Source organism: Delphinapterus leucas, chromosome 14 (genome assembly GCF_059928025.1).
Source record: "Delphinapterus leucas isolate spDelLeu-1000000601 "Yukka" chromosome 14, BTC_Dleu_Yukka2, whole genome shotgun sequence".
Lineage (NCBI taxonomy): Eukaryota > Metazoa > Chordata > Mammalia > Artiodactyla > Monodontidae > Delphinapterus > Delphinapterus leucas.
In genome coordinates, this window is record NC_143142.1 from 30081102 (window position 1) to 30105133 (window position 24032).

At 36.3% G+C, this 24032-nt stretch overlaps 1 protein-coding gene across 5 annotated transcripts in view; it reads right to left on the reverse strand.

The window, feature by feature from the left end:
• ANKRD12 (ankyrin repeat domain 12) overlaps positions 1 to 24032 on the reverse strand; it is a 115245-nt gene that overhangs the window by 38855 nt on the left and 52358 nt on the right. For all 5 annotated transcript variants that reach the window (XM_022551370.2, XM_022551368.3, XM_022551367.2 and 2 more), the window contains 4 exons: positions 22009 to 22155; positions 18310 to 18510; positions 16819 to 16961; positions 7730 to 7877 (listed from right to left, as the gene is read on the reverse strand). In XM_022551370.2, the coding sequence (XP_022407078.1) occupies positions 7730 to 7877; positions 16819 to 16961; positions 18310 to 18510; positions 22009 to 22155 (639 nt within the window). The remainder of the gene's footprint in view (positions 1 to 7729; positions 7878 to 16818; positions 16962 to 18309; positions 18511 to 22008; positions 22156 to 24032) is intronic.

The following is a 24032-nucleotide window of genomic DNA, read 5'->3' on the forward strand; positions in this document are numbered from 1 at the left end:
GAAAAACAAGAAGAGGAGTGTAAATGGGAAAAAAGTAGTTCATTCCAGGTACACTGATTTCTGTGGTAATTCTAAGTGGTAACATCCGGAGAGCAGTTAAATATATACGCATGAAGCGTAAGCGAAAGGTATGGAATAAAAAGATATTTAAAAGGCTTCACAACATACATGGTAGTTAAAGCTGTAAGTGTAGGTGAACTTTATTTGGGAGATTATCTGGTATGAGAAGAGGGTTCCAGAAAGTAAATCTTTGGAAAAATAAACACAGGGGTGTACGGGAAGAGAATGAGGAAGAAACGAAGAGATGAGATCTGGAAGGAACCTGAGAAGGAACAGTCTGAGAAGCTGGAAGAGAATTATCTTCCAGGAGAAAAAGCCAGGAGAGAACTGCCTCTCTGAAACCAGGACCAGAGAATTTTAGGAAGAACACAGTCAACACTGTCAAATCCCACAGAGAGACCAAAAAGACAGCTAAGGGGTCTGTTGTTGGAAGATCACGTGCGATGTTAGTAAACATAGATTGGATGGAAGGTACTTCAAGTGCACCACAACGCACTTTAAGAAACTTAGTTGTGAAGGGAAGGGAATTGGGATTAAATAAACAGTGGTGCAGGGCAAGAGATTTTGTAGAGTCCTGTATATTTATGTGTACAAAAATATTATCACATGACTGTGTCCAGCTCTACCTCCTTTCCCTCCACCCAAGTTATCCCTTCCTCTGCCACTTGACCCCCAACACACGCCTCATTAGCAGCCTAAGATACATCCTTCCAGATTTTACTCCATGTTGATAAAATTTTACACAAATATATGTGCATATACATATAGATTTTTAAAACATTGCTCATTTTACAAAAATGAGATATTATGAGCCTTCATCTTGACTGTTCTGACTCAACAATATCTTATGAAAATCTCTCCAAGTAACTGGTACAGTGTTAAGATATACCTTTTCATGGCTGCACAATAGTCTGTGGTGTGGCTGTACACCTTGATTTATGCAACTGATCCCCTGTATGACTACACATTTTTTCTTCTGCCACTGAAAACTCTGCTGTAATAAACATGGGATACTCCCAGAAGTATGACTACTATATTAAGGAGCATAAGTATTTTTAAAACTGTGTTTATAATGGTAAATTTTGACTTTACACAAAAGTAGACAGAATGTTATACTGATCCCCCATGTATTCATCACTCAGCTCCAACAGCCATCAATCTCTGGCCAACCCATACCTCTATTCATCCTACTCCTGTATCATTTTGAAGCACATCCCACTCATGGTATCATTTCATCCAGAAATATTTCAGTATATTTCTCTAAAAGGTAAGAGCCCTTGTATTTTGTTAGCTGTTGCCAGACTGTTCTTCAAAAAGACTAACAATTCACATGCCTTTCTTTTAACCCCTTCTCCTATTAGGTAACCACTTTTATAGGTTGTTGGTTTATTCTTCCATAACTTCTTTTTTTAAAAAGTAAGAAAATACATTGATATAGCTTTTAAACCCCTAAATTATCTTTCCTTTACCCTAACAGGTGAACAGTACCTTGGCCAGGTACATAATTCTTATGCTGTAGTTCTTTTCTCTCAGTACTCTATCTTCCACTGTTGTAAGTTAGAAGTCCAATGCCAATGCGACTGTATTTCCTTGTAACTTGCTACACTCAGAATTTACAAGGAGTTTGATCAAAATATGTCTAGGGGTATGTGTACATGCTTCTTCCATCAATCCACCTGGAGCTCACTAAGCTTTATAATTGATAGACTTGGGCTTGCTTCAGCTCAGGAACATTTTTTTCTATTTGTATAATTATGGACTATTCTCCACCTGTTTCTTTTTTTCCCTTTTAAATTCCCATAACTAGCTATTATTCATATGCTAAATCTGTTAGAGCTCCTACTATAGCCAGGACATGGAAGCAACCTAAATGTCCATCGACAGAGGAATGGATAAAGCTGTGGTACATATACACAATGGAATATTACTCAACCATAAAAAATAATGAAATAATGCCATTTGCAGAGATGTGGATGGACCTACAGATTGTCATACAAAGTAAGTCAGAAAGAAAAAAACAAATGTATAATATTGCTTGCATGTGGAATCTAGAAAAATGGTACAGATGAACTTATTTGCAAAGCAGAAATAGAGTCACAGGTGTAGAGAACAAACTTACAGTTACCAAGCAGGGAAGCGGGGGTAGGATGAATTGGGGTATTAGGATTGGCATATATACACTACTATGTATAAAATAGATAACTAACGAGAACCTACTGTATAGCACAGGGAACTTACTCAGTGCTCTGTGGTGACCTAAATGGGAAGGAAATCTAAAGAAGAGTGGATATGTATACATATGACTGATTCACTTTGCTGCACAGCAGAACTAACACAACATTGAAAAACAACTATATTCCAATTAAGAAAAAAAAAGATCTGCTAGAGCTCCTAGATCTATTCCCTAAGTCTTTTATCTTATCTCTTCTTTCAGGATTCTTTCTCTTTGTATTTTTGCTGTGTTGTGAGGATTTGTTTTACTTGATTTTATAGCCTAATCATTTAAGTCCCACTTCAGCTCATCTACTGTGTTGTCTGATTATATAATCATGTTTTTTATTAGCTCCAAAAAGCCTTTGCGCTGTCCTTGAATTTTCTTAAGTACTCCTTTTGTTGTCGCTGTTGAAGTAGTCCAAGAGGCAGCTCTTTGCAAGCAGTGGAAGGGAAAGTGGGCTCCCCCGGGACTGCCAGTCAGCACTGAAGCACCAGGAGGAGACCTCCCTGTTGCTGGACTAGGTCTTTCCCAACTTCCCCAGTCTCAGTAATGGAAAAACTCAGCCCAGCTACTCCTTGGATCTGTGGGGGATGGAGGATTCTAGCATAGTCCCTTAGGGCCAGTTACCCCTCCCCCACAATTCAACAAATATTTATTAAGCAATGTCTACGTACCAAACACTTTAGTTTACATTTATAGGGGGCTGAAGGAGTGAAAATACATACAAAAGAAAAGCTGCCATCTTTACAATTTTGCCTATAGCTTTAGCTCCATCATTACCATTCCTACTACAATATACTGCTTATCAACCCTTTAACCAACATTACATTTTTCTCTCTTTATTCCCCTCTCCTCCCAGAGTACTGGTTCTAGGCGTGCAGGCTTCAGTAGTTGGGACACGCGGATTCAGTAATTGTGGCTCGGGGACTCTAGAGCGCAGGCTCAGTAGTTGTGGCGTATGGGCTTAGTTGCTCTGTGGCATGAGGGATCTTCCTGGACCAGGGCTCGAACCCGTGTGTCCTGCACTGGCAGGCAGATTCTTAACCACTGCGCCATCAGGCAAGCCCTTAACTGAGTTTTATACAAAATTCCCCTGAAGTATAAATTACCTGTTAAATACATGCTTAATATTTTAGTCTTGCCCATTTTTGAAATATGGGCATTTTTATTATTTTCTACAGGTTCTTCTTGTTTTTGTACAATTTATCTGTTGGGAAACGATGCTGCTGTTGGGGTTTCCTACGGTCTGAATGTTGCTTGGTGCAGCTCAGCATGCTCCTCTGTCTGGGTATTTCCTGCAAATGGCAGCTGGATCCTGAGGACTGGGGAGTGGAGGAGAGGGGCATTCCAGCAAGGGCAGGCAATGCCTTCTTTCTTTCTCTTTTTAATTTAATGTTAGCAACTGTTGATCCTCAATGCTCCCATACGTTAACTAACAGGGGGTTGCAAAATGGTCAGTCTTTCTTTTCACTCTTTTAGCTGGATTAATCTAATAAAAAACATTTCTCCTCACCCATAATGAGGTTACCCAGTGACAAGAGTTCATATACGAATATGAAGGTGAAATAAATGACTGATTTTTTCCCTCTTTTTTGCCTAATTTTTTTTTTTTTTTTTTTTTTTTTTGTGGTATGCGGGCCTCTCACTGTTGTGGCCTCTCCCGTTGCAGAGCACAGGCTCCGGATGTGCAGGCTCAGCGGCCATGGCTCACGGATCCAGCCACTCCGTGGCATGTGGGATCTTCCCGGACCGGGGCACGAACCCGTGTCCCCTGCATCGGCAGGCGGACTCTCAACCACTGCGCCACCAGGGAAGCCCCTTTTTTGCCTAATTTTTAAGATAACAAATTGGTTCTCTGATGACCATGGTAAATTTAAAAATTTATCATCATAGACTCATGGGTTTAAACATATTTGATGGGCTTCAAATCTTTGCAATTAACACCCTTAATGAAACTCAAACTATTGCATTTTTGGCCAGTGGGGAACTGTTCAAGTTGTCTCCTAAGGCCTCTGACAAGACCTGAAATCTGAAATGACAAGATGTTCCAAGCTCATCTTACATATTTCCTGCCCTAGACTTAGCATCACCCATTTTTTCCCAAGAAACCTTGGTTTTCTTTTAGGAGAAAATATTTCCTGATTATAATCTGGGTACCAAGAATGATTACTGTTACTGTCTTAGTCAGTTTTAGATCTTTTCAATGGACAAAGCAAAAAAACTTTATGTATTTGTATATTTTAGATTTTATTTGGAAATAATTTCAAACTCACAAAAAGTTAGAAAAATAAAAAATAATGAACACTATATATCCTTTACCCAGGCTTTCCTCCTGTTAACGTTTTGCTCTCTTGTGTTATAATTTACTTTCTCTCTCTATATATACACATGTGCATAAATACATTTGTTTCCCTGAACTATATGAGGGTAAATTACATATATCGTGGCTCTTTATCCCTACATACTTTAGTATTTCCCAAGACATACAGATATTCTCTTGTTACCACAGCACAGCTGTCGACTTCATAGACTTACACTGATACAACACTAACCTACTGTCCATATTCCTTGCTAAGTGATCTAATAATATCTTTTATAATCTTTCCCCCCCTCCAGGACAGAAAACAGTAGTGGAGCAGGTATTGCCTTTAATTATTACCTCTTTGGATAGCCTGGAACATTTCTATTGCCTTTACTGGTTCATGACACTGACATTTCTTAATCTTTGGTGGCAGTGGCTTTTAAAAAGAAGCAGAACATTCCTCATGATTATACACTCTCAGCCAGAATGCTGTAAGTGATGTTCTATCCTTCTCAGGGTACCACATGTAGAGGCACATGATATGCATCTGTGTCTCCTTTGATGATGTTAATTTTGATCACTCAGTCCAGGTGGTGCTGGATTTCTCTACCATATAATCACTGTTCTTTTTTCCTCTCTTGTAATGTGAAAAGGTCATGTAAATATCTGCTTTTATAAAAAAAGAATCCTCCCTAGATTTACCAGCCTTCAGTGATTCTTGTCTAGTCATCTTTACCATGAGGGTTGTAAATGATCGGGTAGGGGTGGGCACTGACTAGGAAGGGGCATAAGGAACTTCCTGAAGTATTGGAGATATGCTGTATCTTGATAAGGTTGGATTATACAAGGTCTATGCATTTCTTAAAAGCTCACAGAATGTTTTATTAAAGAATTATCAATTTCACAAATGTAAATATTACCTAAAAATCATATACAAAAACTGACCTCTAGTTATAATGAAATGCATGTTAAATTATTTAGAGATGTCCACAACTTATTCTGAAATGCAGCAAAAAATAAGAATTGGTGGGTAGATCAATAGATATGTGATAATGTAATAAACAGTTAACAACTGCAAAACATAGCTAGCGGGTACAGGGGGTTCACTGTACAATTCTCCAAATTTTGCTGTGTGTTTGAATATTTGCATAATAAAATACTGAGATTTTAACTTCTGCACAGCAAAGAAAATCATCAACAAAATGAAAATCCAGTAGGCAACCTACTGAATGGGAGGGAATCTTTGCAAATCACGTATCTGATAAGAGGTTAATATTCAAACTACATATAAAACTGGTATCATACAACTCAATAGCAAACAAACAATCCAATTTAAAAACTGGGCAGAGGATCTGAATAAACATTTTCCCAAAGAAGACGTATAGATGGCCAACAAACACATGACAAGATGCTCAACATCACTAATCATCAGGGAAATGGAAATCAAAACCACAATGCAGTATCACCTCATACCTGTCAGAACACCTATTATCAAAAAGACAAGAAATTTCAAGTGTTGGCTTGAGGATGTGGAGAAAAAGGAACCCTTGTGCACCATTGGTGGGAATGTAAATTGGTGTAGCCACTATAAAAAAATAGGATGGAGGTTCCTCAAAAAATGAAAAATAGAACTGCCATGTAATCCACTAATTCCACCTCTGGTTATTTATCCAAAGAAAATGAAAACACCAGTTCGAAAAACTATATGCACCTCCACGATCACTGCAGCATTATTTCCAATAGCCAAGATATGGAAACAACCTAAGTGTCCATCAATGGATAAATGGATAAAGAAGATGTGGTACATATACACAATGAAATATTATTCAGCCATAAAAAAGAACACAATATTGTCATTTGAGACAATATGGATGGACCTTGAGGGCATTAAGCTAAGTGAAATAAGTCAGACAGGGAAAGACAAATACTCTATGATCTCACATGTGTAGTCTAAAAAACAAACAAAAACCAAGCTCGTCAATACAGAGAACAGACTGGTGGTTGTCAGAGATGGGGGGTGGGTTAAATGGGTGAAGGGGGTCACAAGGTACAAACTTCCAGTTATAAAATAAATAAGTCATGAGGATGTACTGTACATGGTGACTGTACTTAATACCGCACTGCACATTTGAAAGCTGCTAAGAGAGTAGATCTTAAAAGTCCTCATTACAAGAAAGAAAGAAAAAACTTTGTAACTACGTATGGTGACCATTACTAACTAGAATTACTGTAGTGACCATGTTTCAGTGTATACAAATCATTATGCTGTACATGTGAAACTGATACAATATTATATGTCAATTATACCTCAATAAAAAAAAAAGTAAATGGTAGACCTTTCTCTTTTAAAAGTACAGATGTTGTCCTATTGCCCTCTGGCAATGGCTGAGATTAAATGAGTATGGTTTCATTTTATTTATAAATAATATAAAAGTAGTATTATTACCTAATTGCTTATAGGAATTGTTTATAATTTTGTAAAGATATGGCCAGTTATGAGACTTATTGAATTGTTTTCCATTGATTTTTGCCTGAAACATGGTGAAACCTTCCAATCTGTACACAAAAGACTTTCTTCAGTACAGGAAAGTTTTTCTGTTATTTTTTTTTTAATTGTTTATTTTTTTAAACTCTGAATATGCCGAAAGTTTCATGAAATATTCTTTTCGGGTCTTTCCTTTTTAAAACCGTTGACTGTAAAATTGTGCCTCTATTTTACAACAATGACCAGAGTTCAACAACCTAAACTGCAAAAATAAAAATGCAAAGATGACTCATTCATGCCAGGAAGAGTTCGGTTAGCGGTGCTCTAATTTACAGAAGAATTAAAAGAACTCAAGATGTGGGATAGCTAGTGGTGGCAGTGTACAGCAGTGGTGGTAGCTATTAATGGGGAGAGAGGCTGCAATAGGCTTGAATGTAACATCAGCAATCTGTGGGGAAGAGAAATCACAGAAATAGGGTGAGAGCATTATGACTCCATTTACACAGAGGACGTGTAGCGAACACCTAAATTTAGGTTACTAAATTCACCATTCTTAATAGCTAGATAGCATTACCTAGGGTACTCAACGTTTTAGGTATTATAAAGCAGGAGAGTATTCTACTAAATATCGTGTCGAACAGGTGAGTGCAGATTATGTGGAACAAACCTGTGTAACTCTCATCATCATCAGATAAAGGCACCTCTCTTTTTAGCAGCAATTCCAACTCCTCTGTTTCTGCTACATCCACTGGACGCTCCCCGTGTTTATTAGCTTGAAATGGATTTCCACCGTGACGAAGCAGCAGTTTCACTATCTGCAACATCAAACAGCAGGAAGACTCAGTCCTTTCGTAGGCTGCGTTATTTCAACCATTTTCCTCTTGACCACACCCATAATATCCTCCTGCTTCATCTCCTCTGCCTCCATTCCTCAGTGTTTATTCTAAATCATAATTACTCTCAAGTTCCATTTTCATCGCCATCCCCCTTCTGATCGTTATCTACTACAAAGAAATCTGCTCCTCAGAATTTAAGCTGGGCTATTTTAGCGCTGAATCTCATTGTTTTTCTTCCTGTTTCATCATACACTTGACAAATATTTACTGAGTACCTATTGACAAGCACTGCTCCAAGTTCTTCAGATAAATCAGTGAACAAGAGTAAAAAGCTCCCTGGCCTCCTGGAATGTACAGGCTACAGGAAGTCTCAAAAGAAGTATCTCCCCTCTGTTTCAGGCTACCATCGCTACCAAGGCTCTTAACCACCTGTTCCCCATCACTCTGGGATTTAAACTATCGCTAACTGACATGGGTTTACTTAAAACTACTAAAGCTTAAACTTCAAGGCATCTCATTTTCATGCTCCCCTTACATGGCCCTATATCTAATTTTTTATTCATTTCTTAAAGAACCCTGCCCTCACAAATTTCATAAGCTTTGGGCTCCACAAACCAAGATGCGACTGGTTAGTCATCATTTCATTTGTTTGTTGCTCCTTATTCCTCTTCCTTTCTATATTTCTTACCTCTTTTTCGACTGGCTCCTTTCTAGAAGCCAATCTTTCCAGTTCATGTCTCTTTTGCCTTAAAACAATAATGGCAATAAAGAAATGAAACACAGGTTAAAAAAAGCAACTGCTCAAACCTATACTCTCCTCCTCTAGCTAAATCTCTCTTCTTTCCTTTACAGTCAAGTTCCTGAAAAGATGTTTACCCTTGGGGCCTTGACTACTTTTTTCTTATTGGCCCTTCACTCTTCTACCTACAATTATGTTACCGTCAGTCCAATGAAATGAGTCTCCTAAGATCTGTAAATATCTGAGCCATACATTGTTTCCCTAGGGCTCTGTCCTTGATTCACTTGATTCATGCTCTGGTCTACATCATCTCCCTGGAGAGCTCACCCACTCTGAATGCGATGACGATTATGCAATCCACTCATTCATTTTCATTCTCGTGCTTGCTCTTTCTCAGCCTTCTTGACCTTCAAAATCAAATACCCAAATATTCTTTGGATATACTGTATTTCAATACAAAAGCTGAAACCAATAGGTCCCAGAGTTCATTAAACGTGCACCCTTATCTTTTATTTGTTTCCATTCTCAGTGACTGGAACCAAAGCATACCCAGTCACTGAAACCAGAAAGTGGGGAGTCATCACATTCTCGTTTTTCACTCATACTCTACGTCAAGTAGGTGGCCAAGTATTATTAATTCTGCTTCCCTAACATCTCCTCTTGTTTTGAGCTTCTACTTCCAGTGACATGAGTGTGTTCTATCATAGGTAAATCTATACTATAATTTATTAACACATTTCTCCCCTTGTCCTAGACCATAAACTTCATGTGAGATCTTTATTCGTCTCTGTATTCCTAACACGAAACTATGGTGTTTTCTGGTACTGAGGAAATGTATCATGTCTTTTTAAAGAAGCAATATTAAACAGGATGCTATAAATTAGGAACTTCTAACAAATGAAAGTATTTAAGAATAATAAAGATTCACAATGAATTAAATAATGAAAAATCTTTTCTAGACTATCAAAGAATAAACCATCAACACAGAATACTTGAAATGTAAGAATGTATAAAGAAAACAAATTACGCATGATCTCAACTGTTAATATTTAATTTCCCTTTTTGTTTACTAATTTTTATCAAATTACATGTTTATGATTTTAAAAGATCAAACAGCTTTTCAAGGCTGCTGGCGAAGAACAATCGTCCCTGATATTTATGTCCATATACTTAAGTAACATAGCGTGCTGCTTCCATATTTTTCGGTTTTAGGCACTGCCTATTGTCTTATAATGGAAAACACAATTCAGCTCTCTTTTACCAACTCCATCCCTCTCCCATACACATCCACTTCCCCCTCCTCCTAACTTTCCAAGATAGACGTATTATTTTTTGTGTGTCATTATGATTAATGTAAATGTTGAACCAAGTAGTACACCATGACAAAATTTCCATTCTTACACAAGTTTATTTTATCCCAGAGAGTTAATTATCTTGACTTTTCACTTACTCGGTTTTCTACATACTCATCTTTAATTCATCCCCCATTCCGCTACAAGTACAGATCTCTTCAATTCAATATACCACCATTTTTTTGTTAAACTCCTTTCTCCAAGCCTTCTAACTTGCTCTAAAATGGACTGGTTGCTGTCTAGATTTGCTTCCCAGTTGTCATCTTGACGTCTCCGTTTATCCTATCATCCTAGAAATAGCCTTCCCTCAATTCTGTGGATTCTTTAGACCTTTTATCTTCTTTTTTTGGTTCACTTCCTCATTTTGTTGAAACACCACCTCCAGGAGATTCCTAAGAAACAGTAAATATTCTGAGATTTTTCCACGTCAGAAAATACCTTTATTCTATCCTCAATTGATTAATATTTACTCTTGATATAGAATAACTTTCCCTCCAGTTTTGAAGGCATCACCATTATCGTCTAGATTCTAGTGTTGTTATCGAAGTCTGATGCCATTCTGATTTTTTACCTTTACATGGAACTTGCTTTTTCTCTCTGTAAGCTTGAGGACATTCTTTGCCTCTATTGTTCTGAAATCCCAGGATAATGAATTTTGATCTTGGTCTTTTAACATCCATTGTGCTGATGAGCATTCAACTGCTCTTTCAATCTGAAGATCCACGTTCCTTCAGTTCTGAGAAAATTCCTGGATTTATTTATTTGATAATGCCCTATGTTTTCACTGTTCTGTCTTCTAAGAACTCTTGTTAAGATAATACTGGATCTCCTGAATTAATCTTCTTTTTTCTCATTTCCCCTCCTCCACCTTTGTCTTTTGTTTCCTAGTCTCTGGGAGATTTCCTCAACTTTATCTTTAACCCTCCATACTCCCATTTTCATTTCTGCTACCATATTATTAATTTCCAAGACCTTTTTTTGTTTTTATTTTTAAATTTGTTAACTGTTCCTTATTTAGCAATCCTTCAGTTTTTGTTTCATGGCTACAAGAAACTCTCATCTCTTTGGGGAAGGTAATGTGTTTCTTTCATTTTTTTTTTTTTTTTTTGAAGTTCCTCTTGGCCTTATCATGTCCTCCACGTTTCTACTTTTCTATTTGCTTGTTCTGCTCTTTGCCTTCCATATCAGAGACCTTTCTCAAAGGTCAGGTGATCACTGGGTGTCTATATTTAAGAGTAAGGTACTAGGGAATTCCCTGGTGGCACAGTGGTTGGGAGTTTGCCTGCCAATGCAGGGGACACAGGTTCAAGCCCTGGTCCGGGAAGATCCCACGTGCCGCGGAACAGCTAAGCCTGTGTGCCACAAGTACTGAGCCTGCGCTCTAGAGCACGTGAGCCACAAGTACTGAGCCCATGCGCCTAGAGCCCGTGCTCCACAACAAAGAAGCCACCGCAATGAGAAGCCCACTCACCGCAATGAAGAGTAGTCCCCACTCACCGCAACTAGAGAAAGCCCATGTGCAGCAATGAAGACCCAACGCAGCCAAAAAATAAATTAAAAAAAAAAAAAGAGTAAGGCACTAAAAGACTTGCTGAAAGTTTTTTAGGCATAGGTAGGATCTATTGACAGATGGACCCTGTGCTAGTGTGATATGACTAGGCCATTTCATCAGAACCCCCTCTTGGCTAGTTCACTTTTCTATTGAGAAATCTTTCAATTCCTGCCCTAGAACCATAAGCCTTACTGTCAGCATTCTGGTTGACTGAGGTCTTAATGTTCAGTATGTTTTACTTAATTAGCTTACATTTAATCCTTACTCCCAACTATTCTTGTGGTATGTCAGTCCAGACAGTATGGTTTACACTTGTCAGGAAATAAACCTCCAATCATCTGCCAGAGAAATGCGCCGTCATCTAGTTGTGAAGGGTTAGGAAGGGAATAAGGGTAAAAAACCAGCTCGATTCAATCCTCTTATTTTCAGTCTTATTCAATGGGCACCTCCAGATGAACCCAGCCATCAACTGCTGAGCTTCAGTTTTTCTGGGATTCTGTATTGAAATGGCTTTGGTTTCAACTTTCTCGGATTTTTAAAATCAGGAGCTGGTAAATTTGGTCTGTAGGCCAGATCTGGTCTGCTGACTAAGAATAGTTTTTATATTCTTACAAAATACTTTAAAAAGAATTGATAAAGGAGAAATACATCGGAGGAAACAGGAAGCAGAGAGAGAGGGAGAAGGGAGGAGGGTCAGTGGAGGTGGCATGTGGTTGCAAAGCCCACAATATTTACTATCTGGCCCTCTACAGAAAGTTTGCCAAACCCTGTTCTATGTAGTCACCACTCATTCCTCAAATTTCTATCTCCCAAAATATTGGTTTTCTTGTTTCTTCTGTTCTTTATCCTTGTGGGACTGTGTCCTTTAAAATCTCCCCTTTTAGGGGTTTGAGAAGGTAACTGAAGTTTAAGACTTTTAGTTATTATAAATAATGCTATAGTGAACACCTTTATAAGTTGAAATTTTTTCCCCCATTTTTAGGCTTATTTCCTTCTGTTAGAGTCTTAGAATGAGAAAACGGAAGGATCTTGATACTACTGAACGCTTTCTATACCTGTCAGGAAATAATCAAAAAAATATTTATTCCTGGGACTTCCCTGGTGGTCCAGTTAAGGAGGTTAAGAATCCGCCTTCCAATGCAGGGGGCGAGGGTTCAATCCCTGGTCGGGGAACTAAGATCCCATATGCCACAGGGCAACTAAGCCTGCGTGCTGCAACAGAGCCCATATGCTCTGGAGCCCACACGCCACAACTAGAGAGCCCGTGTGCCGCAACTACTGAGCCCACATGCCACAACTAGAGAGAAGCCCACGCGCCACAATGAAAGATCCCGTGTGCTGCAACTAAGACCCGATGCAGCCAAAAATAAATAAATAAATATTTTTAAAAAATTTATTCCTGACTATGATTAGACAGTTCGTTCATTCAAACATGCTACAATAACCCTAACCTAAATAACCAATACTTTACAGTTCATTCTCATATGCAAAAAATTATTTATTCTAAAAAGAATTTAAAGTAACTTAAAGTTGCTTAAAACGAGCAGGCAGCAGGACTTCCCTGGTGGTCCAGTGGGTAAGACTCCGTGCTCCCAGTGCAGGGGGTCTGGGTTCAATCCCTGGTCAGGGAACTAGACCCCACATGCATGCCACAACTACGAGTTCGTATGCTTCAACTAAGTCCTCATGCCACAACTAAAGATCCCATATGCCGCAACTAAACATGCCGCAATGAAGATCCTGCGTGCCTCAACTAAGACCCGGCACAGTCAAAATAAATAAATAAATTAATTAAAAAAAAAAATCCCAAAACATAGACAGCAAATTAGAAGTAAAAATGATGAGACAAGAAGAAAATAAACATAGGTAGTATCTAAAATAGAACTAAGAATAGGGCTATTATAAGAATGTATATTATGAAGTAATATACATTTGTGAAAGGTAGGCCAAAGATTAGGTTCTTAGTAAGCTATGTTAATCCTCTCTTACTCGAAACAATTTAGAACAGAACTTTTTCTCCTACCTTAGAAATGTTTTATGGATGGCTGAAGTTGTCATGCGTGTTACTGAGTGAAAGAAATCTAATTCTTTGGAGGAGACTCATAATATATGGTACAAATATATACCAGTGGGTTTTGGTATATCTCATTTCCCTCCTCCTCCTTGAGGACAAGTAAAAGAACAAGGAGAAAATAACCCTCAACAGCTCTGAATTGTGACTCCTACTATCCTAGGCATGTTGGTAGGAGGAAAAGCAAAGATCTCTTGAAAATAGCATGTCAGTCTCCTTCTGGAAGGAGACTGGAAATAGTGTTTGAGTCTTTGTAAGTACATGAGCTCAAAGGTCAGCTTCTGGAAATATTTTGCAGCAACGTGCATATTTAGAAACTTGTATTCATAGAAACATGTCTTACTCATAAGGCACAGTTCTTTAACATTACATTTAGAAATCAGGAAATCTTTTTATGCAACATTTAAAGAAAAACTATTCATGCTTGATAAACTATCAATAATGCTTTTAAAAAAAGGGCAGTAAGTACAGTATTTATAATAGCACAGCCAGAACATAAATCAGGTATGCATGGGACTCAAAATTCAATGAAGAAAACAGACATGCACATGAGTAAAAAATAATATAGTAAGTGCTATCACATAGGTATGTATGAACTGTCAAGGGAGCAAAAAAAGACTGGAATGATGGTAAGCAAGGATCAGTTTAGGAAAAATAATGTTATAGGCTACATTTTTCTTCAAAACTGTAACTTGAGAATTATGAAAAATACCTTATAGAAAGATTTAAATGAGGAAAATGGCATCTTTAATTTCCGAAATATCTGAGTATATTTGAAAAATAGCAATATAAAAGTTGCCTTTTAATCTTTGACCTCTGACATTTCTATAACATTTTAGATTTCAAGGTATGTTTATGTGCACAGCGTCGTTTTTTTCCTTCAAAATATCCCTTTTAGACAGGTATTATTTATTATGTGATTTAAAGATGAGAAAATGGAAGTTGAGAGGAAAAAAGTAACTTGAGATCACTCATTTGGGAAACTGGCCAGGCCAGAATTGAATTCGTATCTATCTTCACTCCAAATTCCATTTTTTTTCTCAACTAAAGTGGCTCTTAAAAAACAGGCACCACGACACTGAAATTTTTGTGTCAAAAAAGAAAATAAGGCAGAGAAAAAAAAGGGAATTTTCCAGCACAAAGGTATGAGATGACCAAAATCCTTTTACGTTATTCACTAGAGAGGAGAGACAGTGTACTGAGTAACAACTCTTCCAGATTAATGAATTATTACCTCACTTTGTCTTAAAAAACACTGATATTTATCCTTTTTAGTCCCTTAATTTGAACTCATATCAGTTTAATAAACTTGGGAATGTCTTAGACCAGTGCGTCTTTGTCTTTGTCTTTGTGTCTCCTGTGTCTTTGTTTCTCCATGTTCTGGGAGAAGCTGAGGGTACTGGAATGCAATGGGTCATACAGTTTCAACAAGAAACACCAGAAGGTTATTCATTTACTGTGATGATTAAAATAATACTGGGACTTCCCTGGTGGTCCAGTGGGTAAGACTCTGTGCTCCCAGCGTAGGGGGCCTGGGTTCGATCCCTGGTGGGGGAACTAGATCCTGCATGCATGCCACAACTAATATGAGTTCTCATGCCACAACTAAGAAGCCCACACGCCGCAACTAAGAAGCCCGCATGCTGCAACTAGGAGTCTGCATGTCACAACTAAGAAGTCCACATGCCACAACGAAGATCTCCCGTGCTGCAACAAAGATCCTACGTGCCGCAACTAAGACCCAGCACAGCCAACATAAATAAATAAATATTTTTTAAAAATTAATACGTATAAAGAAAGCATTTACAACACTTCTTATCCCATAATGAAAACACACAAATATTGCTGTGAGAAGTTAATGTAATGTGGTTCACAACCACTCCTGCCAGGGACTGGAAATCTCATGAAGAGACTGAGAATCTCACATGAAATTAATGGCAAAAACAAATCCCTAGACAGCATCTATGCTACAGATCTAGAGAGAAGCTAGTCCCAATTAAAGTAGGATACAAGATATCTTGTATACAAGGATATTCTCAAACATAATAAACTGATCAATGTGTTTGACCTTATTCAGGGGCATTTTAGAGTTATGTCAGAGAGAGTAAGGAAGTACAGAAATAGATACATGGAAAACTAAATAAGAAAAATCAGAACAAGGCAGTGTAGTAACCAAGGTAATAAACAAAAATCCAAGAGAAAATACAATTATATTAAATTTGTGCGTCTCTGAGCAGCAATATATATTAAAATCCTTTGCAGGGGGGTCAATAACTAGTGACTAAAAAAATTAAAAAGCAAAATAGCTTCCATCTTGTTAGAAATAAAGAGATAACTACTAGGAGAAACACCTACAAGAGCTGCTTTTGGCTAAAGGTACTGGGAAGTGCAGAGGGATGGGAGGGAGCAGGTAGTTATCTTTATAAGCTAAGTAGTACTTTTCAACTTTCTAAACTATGTACAAGTATTCTTTGATAGAAGTTAAAATTAAGTGAAAGAGAAAAACTACTTATGTGACAAACAAAATCCTACTTTAGAACCATTGCTAATAGTGCCCCAGGTTGATCTGCTCTGGCTGTAAGCAGGTTATAGTAATGGAGCTAAGCATTAAGCACACTTAAAACATAAGCTACATTACAACAAAGACTGGTTAGGCTTTGATGTCAGCATGACAGAGATTGAAAATGAAAATGGAATTTAAAACCCAGCATGGTTCATAATATTACATCAAAGCAAATTAAACATGCCATTAAATTTGCAAGCATATATAATCATGTTCGTTTAAATCATGTCTTATTATATACATAAGCATCTGAATAATAATGTCAGCTAAAATTCAGCAACAGATGTTATATATAGAGGAATCATTAATAAGTCTTAAAAAAAGGCATCATGACAATGTAAAATTTTATTTTAAGTACAATCTGCTTTAACCGCTGCATCTAATTATCTGACAGTAGAATGGCCTTTTAACTAAATATTTGCCAAGTTGTTTAATTACCAAGTTAAATAGGTTTTATGAAAAGAAAATGCTAAATCTATGATAGGAATTAGCAATTAGAAGGTAGAAAAAATATAATATAGACAAGCTGATCATGCAATGAGTGAAATATGACACAAGATCGTATGACTAAGAAGTGAATTAAATGACTGGATTAAATTTATATTTTGAAGACGTATATTACTGCTCCTTCCGTCATACTCACATCTCTGTGCCCGCTACTAGCAGAATCATGGAGTGGAGTGTCGTCATCTAATCCTTGTGTGTTAACATCTGCTCCAGCTGCTATAAGTATCTTAGCAACATCATAATATCCAACATTGCAAGCTTCATGCAGTGGTGTCCAACCTAAAGTTACAATATTAATTGAACATATGGTTCACTTCTACTAATTCAACACATATGCTTTTTAGATACATAACCATGTGTGACATACTGATTCTACATGCACACAGTACAGAAGGAAAAAGGAGTGATGAACAAGTTACTGGAAATAAGTACCTAAGAAAACCACCAATTTTACAGAAAGTTCATCCACAATCATATTATTTCCATTGGGACTAAATTATTTGACAAAAGTACTAAACATTTAAGCTTATCCAATAACTTGCTATAATTTAGAACAATCATCTCAACTATGGAAAAAGAGTAGAAAAAGGCAAAATAAGCTTGTTAGGGTCTTTCAATATTATAAGATATCGAATATAGTTTCCTGTGCTATACAGTAGGTCCTTGTTGTTTACCTATTTTATATATAGTAATGTGTATATGTTAATCCCAAACTCCTAATTTATCTCTTCCCCCCACCCAAGGCTCTTTCATATACTCTTGATGGGAATGTAAATTGATAAAAGATTTTTTGGAGGGTCATTTGCCTGATTTTCAAAAAATTTTAAATATTCATCTCCTCTGATTTAGCAGTTTCCTTTCTACTGAAATATCGTCCTTCCATAACTATACACAAATATATTTCTACAAGAGGGTTACTGAAGTACTGTCCACGGAATCTATTCTATACACTATTATGTGGCTGTTGAAATGAATGAAGTAGAACCACCTACATGTACCGACAGAAATATCTGTACGACACTAGTAAAAAGGAGAGATTGCAGAACTATAGGCTGACACAGATAGGGTGATTTGATTTTTTTAAAAAAAGTCTCTATATAACTAAATGTTCATTGTATATATGATCCTGCAAGTGCACAGAAAGGACAGCCTCCAAATTGTTAACCACAGTTCTGTGAAAAAGAAAGAACCTGGGGGATGGGAGGGTAGGGTACTGTAGTATGTGAAACTAAAGGGAATTTCTACATTGTTCCCCAATACTTTTACTGTGTGAAACAACACTGCCACTCTCTTACAGTCCTTGTGCTCAAGCTAATAAACGGTCTAAACATTATTTAACTGTGGTTCACCTAGAACCTAAATTGGATAAAAAATTATATGGTAATATGCCAAATAAAATGCACATTTAATATTTAAATATTTGAGTAATTACTGACAATGAATTGTAGCAGAGATCAGGGTTTTAGGTATACACTCCAAAATAGTTTTATATTAAAGTATACTTTTAGAACTCTTTCATTTCAGAAAGAGGAATGAAGAATATAGATTAAATTGTAACCAGCATCTGTTTAGATGATAAACTCAGAATTTTAGTTCCTGAGTGTTAGTCTTTAACTACAAGTCTTACCTGCAAAATCTTTCACATTCACATTTGCCCCTAAACTTATTAATTCTTTGACCTGTTTTACATCTCCTCGAATAGCTGCCATGTGTAAAGGAGTTTCACCACGTTCATTTCTTTTATTAACTTTATCTTTCTGTCGAGATGAAGAACTGGGAGTTTTCTTTTGGGCTGGTGTTGTTTGTGATGGATGATTTGGTGTGGAATCTATAAGAAAGAGAAAAGTTAACAAAAGTTCTAGACTAAATATTTTGTATATTCATTTAAAGGTTTTTACAGGTAACGTGCTAACAGGGGGAATATCTTCTCACCCAAACAACCTGAAACTTGACTTGGATGATACACTAATAATTTGACCCAATTACATGTAGCAGATCTTCCTTTAGGGTTATCAAATATTGCAGGAGCCAATTAAGAAAAAAATGTTTCATTCTGTCAATTTATAGAATTGGTTTAAAATGATAATAAAATATCAAGTATATACCCTGAAAGTGTTTGCTTAATGAATAATTTGATAAACTGCAAAAAAACATGTTCTTCATGGCATGTTATGATACTATTTCAAGAACTACATGAAATGACATTGAAGGCTAGAGTTTACACCTCTGACTCAAACTACTGGAGTTCTATTCTGTTATTAGGTGCAAATCAAGGTCATAGATGATTTTAGTATGAAATGAAGCTTAATATCTATGAGAAATAAGGACAGTCTAGAAAAAGGCCTTTAAAAAGTGGGTGATAAAAGAGGGGAAAAAAAGTGCTTTGCTTTGATTCCTATCTTTTGATTTTTGTTCCAGTTTCTTTCTCAAAAACAAGAAAGTTAAACTGGATGACACCCAAAGTCCTCTACTCCCCATTTCAGAACTGGGGAAAAAACAAAACAAAAAACTAGTTTCTTAATCAATTAAGGATTCAAGACATATGTACAGTGTTAATAATTAACTGAAAATTTACAACTATTTAAAAGAAACAACAGCTCTAAGAGAAAAATGTCTATGGAAAATCATTTTCTGACATCATATAATAATTTCCCTGCAAACTGACATGATTAGAGCACTGAAGCATTATCATCCTTTTCTCAATAAGAAAAAGTTTAAAATTTACCTTTTGGATTTTAAAGTACATTCAGTTAGTAACAGTTTCCTATCTATGGATTTCTATAATGTATACTCCAGAAGAGCATGAACCTTGTCTAATCATCACTGTATCTCGGCTGCTTAGAAGACTCCTTGGTACACAGTGTACTCATGCAATATGTGTTGAATGAATACATGATTCTTATTATAATATTTATAGTCAAGTTATTTATTTAGAAAATTAGTGGTTGAACTTCTTAAAAACAAAAGGACATTTTTAAATTCAAACAACTTGAAGGGAATTAATTCATATAAAATTTTCTTAGCCATTCCAAAATAATATACACACAGACAAAATAACAGTAGTACTATCCATAATGGCAATCAGAATAAACAAAAACATGGAAAACGAATTATGTAATGGATAAAACAATGAACCCTAAACTCCAAGCGTATCTATAAGATGGCAAACAGGTTATTTCAAAAGCTCTCCACTCTAGTTCTACATATATTAATAAAGATGACTGATGTACCCTTTAAATGAAAAGAATCAAATGCAGAACAGTATTACAGTATTAATCTTATTTATATTTAAAAATGAACAGCAACAAAAGATATATGTTTGCATGTTTATATCTAGAAATTTTCTAGAAAATAAACTGTTAATAGTGCTCGCCTCTCAAGGGGGGAGATCATTGGAAATGAGGGAGGACTTTAGCTTTTTTGCCTTACTGTATTAATTCTTTAATTTACTCTATGGATAGAGGTTCATAGTATTAAAAAAACAGTTTTAAAAAATAAGTCTTCCCATCTAACTATTAAGTCCGACTCAAAGTCAACATTTTACAGAAACATTTAAAGTTTAACACTGTAAACAACTTTAATTTGGCCACACTCTTTCCCCAGTTGTGGGTGGAAAGGCAGAAGAATAACCAAAACAACATGCCCTACTTAAAAAAGCAGAAAGCCCTAACGTGTTTTTATTAGTGAAAGATATAGATACACGCATGTTTAATGGGAACTATGACATATAGAAACTCTAAGAATTTTACCAAGTTGTCCCATTTTTTAAAAAAAGAGCTAACACTGGAAAAGTTCACTAGAAAAACTGTGTCCTTTTCAATGCATTTCAACAGGCTGTTATGTTACCCAAAGTCTTATATAAAAAGACGCCTTGAAGTCAGAGCCAAAAGAAAAAATTTTTTTTCTCTAGAGAAAAGTGATTTACTTTCTTCTTGTACTGGTCAATGAGAACTATACAACTTGAAATTTTTGTGTTGTGAGCTACCAGAATGCATAGCTAAATTCAATGCTCAGTAGTAATAACTATCTCAGTCCAGCTGTCTGGGCTTTATCTACTTTTTAAACCCCTTTTAATAAGTTAGCAAGTTGGTTTGTTCCTTCTTCATTTTCATCCTGCTGGTGAGCCATCTTTAATCATTTCTGGAGGGCAAACTACTTGAATAAACACACACACACAAGTAGCACAACATCTTAACTGGAAGTGTGAAATGAAATATGAAATAAATTTACATAGTATACTGCAGATATTCTTCCTTTTAAAATAAATTTTAGCAGATCTTAAACACTAAAACATGAATTACACTCTTCTAAAAGTATGTGATAAGATTACCAGCTTACAGCAGTGTGCTAATGAACTGAAAAGTAAGCTATAAACCCAGAAGCAGCTTTACAGAAACTGGGGTAAAAATTTCTGCAGTAAGGTAAAAGCACACACAGTTTTGCAACAGATCTCTCATGTTGACTGACCCAATTCTAAATTACAGCTGACCCCAGAACAACTCGGGGATTAGGGGCACCCACCCTCCTCACATTTGAAAATCCGTGTGCAACCTACAGTTGGCCCTCCATATCCACGGTTCTGCATGTGCAAATTCAACCAACCACGGATTGTGCAGTAGTACAGTATTTACTATGGAAAAAAATCTGCATATATGTGGACCCACTCAGTTCAAACCTCTGTTGTTCAGGTGTCAACTGTACTCATTTTAGTTGACAAATATTCACTGAATGTCCACTAAGTGCAAAGGTCCCTGCCCGTGTATAGCTTTTCATCTAGTGGATGATACAGACATAAACAATTGTCACACAAGTAAATGTAAAATTGCAAACTTATGTTATAAGAAACTGATTAAATCCAAGAAAGGATAAACATTTAAAGTAGTTAAAAATAATTGTCAAGGACTTCCCTGGTGGCGCAGTGGTTAAGAATCTGCCTGCCAATGCAGGGGACATGGGTTCGATCCCTGGTCGGGGAAGATCCCACATGCCGTGGAGCAACTAAGCCCATGTGCCACAACTACTGAGCCTGCACTCTAGAGCCCGTGAGCCACAACTACTGAAGCCCGCGTGCGTAGAGCCCGTGCTCTGCAGCAAGATAAGCCACCACAATGAGAAGGCCTCACATCACAACAAAGAGTAGCCTCCACTCGCTGCAACTAGAGAAAGCCTGCACACAGCAATGAAGACCCAACGCAGCCAAAAATAAATAAATAAATAAAGTAAAAATAAGTCCAAAGACAGTCATTATAAAAAAAAATTGTCAAGACAAAGCTACAGTGTGAGGAAAACTATGAACACACAAGAACTCGATGATGGTAAGTGTCACCTGGACTGTTGTCTCTTGCTGTCATCTGCATAAGAAGTGCCATCTGCTTTCGCTCGGAGAGTGGATAACCAAAAAGAATGCTAACTGGAGTGGACTTCTTATTTCCAGCTTCCTTTTTTGTTTTCTTCTTTTCTGGACCTTCTTTCTCTGGAATTATTAATAAATATGTAAGAATCTGAAACAAATGTAAGCACTCAAAAGTAAAACATAAGGAGACTTCTTAAAAATAGATGATACATGTTTTATGAGAAACAAGGGTCACAGAGGAACTTGCAATAGGCAGACAAAAGGGCACTAGGCCTTTATTATATAAGCAATTTTCTTCCTGAATGCTTTGAAAAAAAGTCTTGTGTAATTTTCAGAAAATTAATAACATTTGGAAATTTAGTACTAGTAAAATTTTTAATGATTTGTTCTATTAAATAACACTTCAAACATTCCTTAGTTTTACATCTTTGAAATGCCTCTTTCATTCATTATAATTTTATTCTATTATTGATAAGTTTATATAGCAACGTTCCTTCATACTACCTCCCTAATTCCACTAATAATCTGTACAATCTTCTAAGGAGGTGTTTAACACAAAGCACATCACACAGAGTAATTATTGAAAAAAAAACGCCAAATCACTTAATTTCAGTCATAGGACAGCTGAACATGGAACAGTATTAATCAGAGCTAAAACTGAGCAAATTAAAGATTCTATATGTGTGTGGTAAGGGGCCGGGGATGGTTAATAGAGATCCTGAAAAGATTCAAAAATGTCTAAGATTTTTCAAAGAGATTTGATCCATCATAAAGTCAGCTCTCAGATTTAGCTATTTGGCAAATCTCTGGCAATGGAGCCAGCATTCCCCATTAAGTGACAGAAAATTCAGATGGAACTGGATTCCATAGGTCAAAGAAATACAGGTGTCTGTTCCTTCCTTCCTTTAGGACTTTTCTGGGAATTAATTCAAGTGGCCCTGTGAGATGAGCTGCCTATTAACTGTCTAGGCATTTATTTCTTGGGAAACCCTGTACCAATATCTGGGATTTACTGATCCAGGTTTGTTGTATAAAGAGGGGCTACAAAATTAAATAAATTAGTAAAAATTTTAAATAAATGTAAAACAGCAAAAATGAGTGGAAAAAGAGAAGGCTTAGTAGTCAATATTGTGGTTTTTCTCAGGCAGATGTGGCCAGCAGCTAGACTACTCCAGGAGATAAGCATTTACTGATCTGGTAAAATTTTCAAGAAACTAATAAAATTTGATATCATTTAAATATTACCGTACTATAATTTAAGACATAAAAACTTGCAGTGTACCACTTAGTTAATTAGGATAAACTGGCATCCTAATGACCTAGAAAAATTCGAGGTCCTAATGTTTAAACTTTGCTGCCCACAAATCACTCAAAATTCAACAGCTCCTAAAATGTCCGTTTTGTTGATATCTGCAAAATTTTACATAACAGAAACAAAAAATTTCAAGATTTTTAATGTCAGCTTTTATTAATAGTTCTAATAGATTATTTTCTTATTTCTCATTTCATTGTCATTAATGATCCAATTAGTATAAAGCCAGTTCCAGCACAGTGTTTCACCCAATGTACTAAATGTATTATAAAGCCCTAAATATGTCTTTTGGAGAAGCCTGTTTTTTCCTGAAACATATACTTTCTCCTAATAACATTCTGTATGCTTTGGTTCTCTGATTTAATGAGAAGCCACAATTGTTATTTTAATAGTTTTCCAACTGAATAACAAATCTTTAAATATAATGAATGTACTTCTTGTCCAAAATTAAAATATTTAACAGTGTGAAAGTTTTAAAGAAAGTAGAAAAGTTGTTTTAAGGAAAAAAAGTAGTTTAGTAACTGGAAGAAGTAAAATTAAAAATACACAGTATCTATCCTTAAAATACTTCCTAAAATTTTGGAAAAATTTTCTCTTTTATTTTCTCATTTGCAAAACTATTGATTTTTGATATTAACTGCATTTTAATACAATCTTTTAAGAAGAATATGCTCTAGGACTTCCC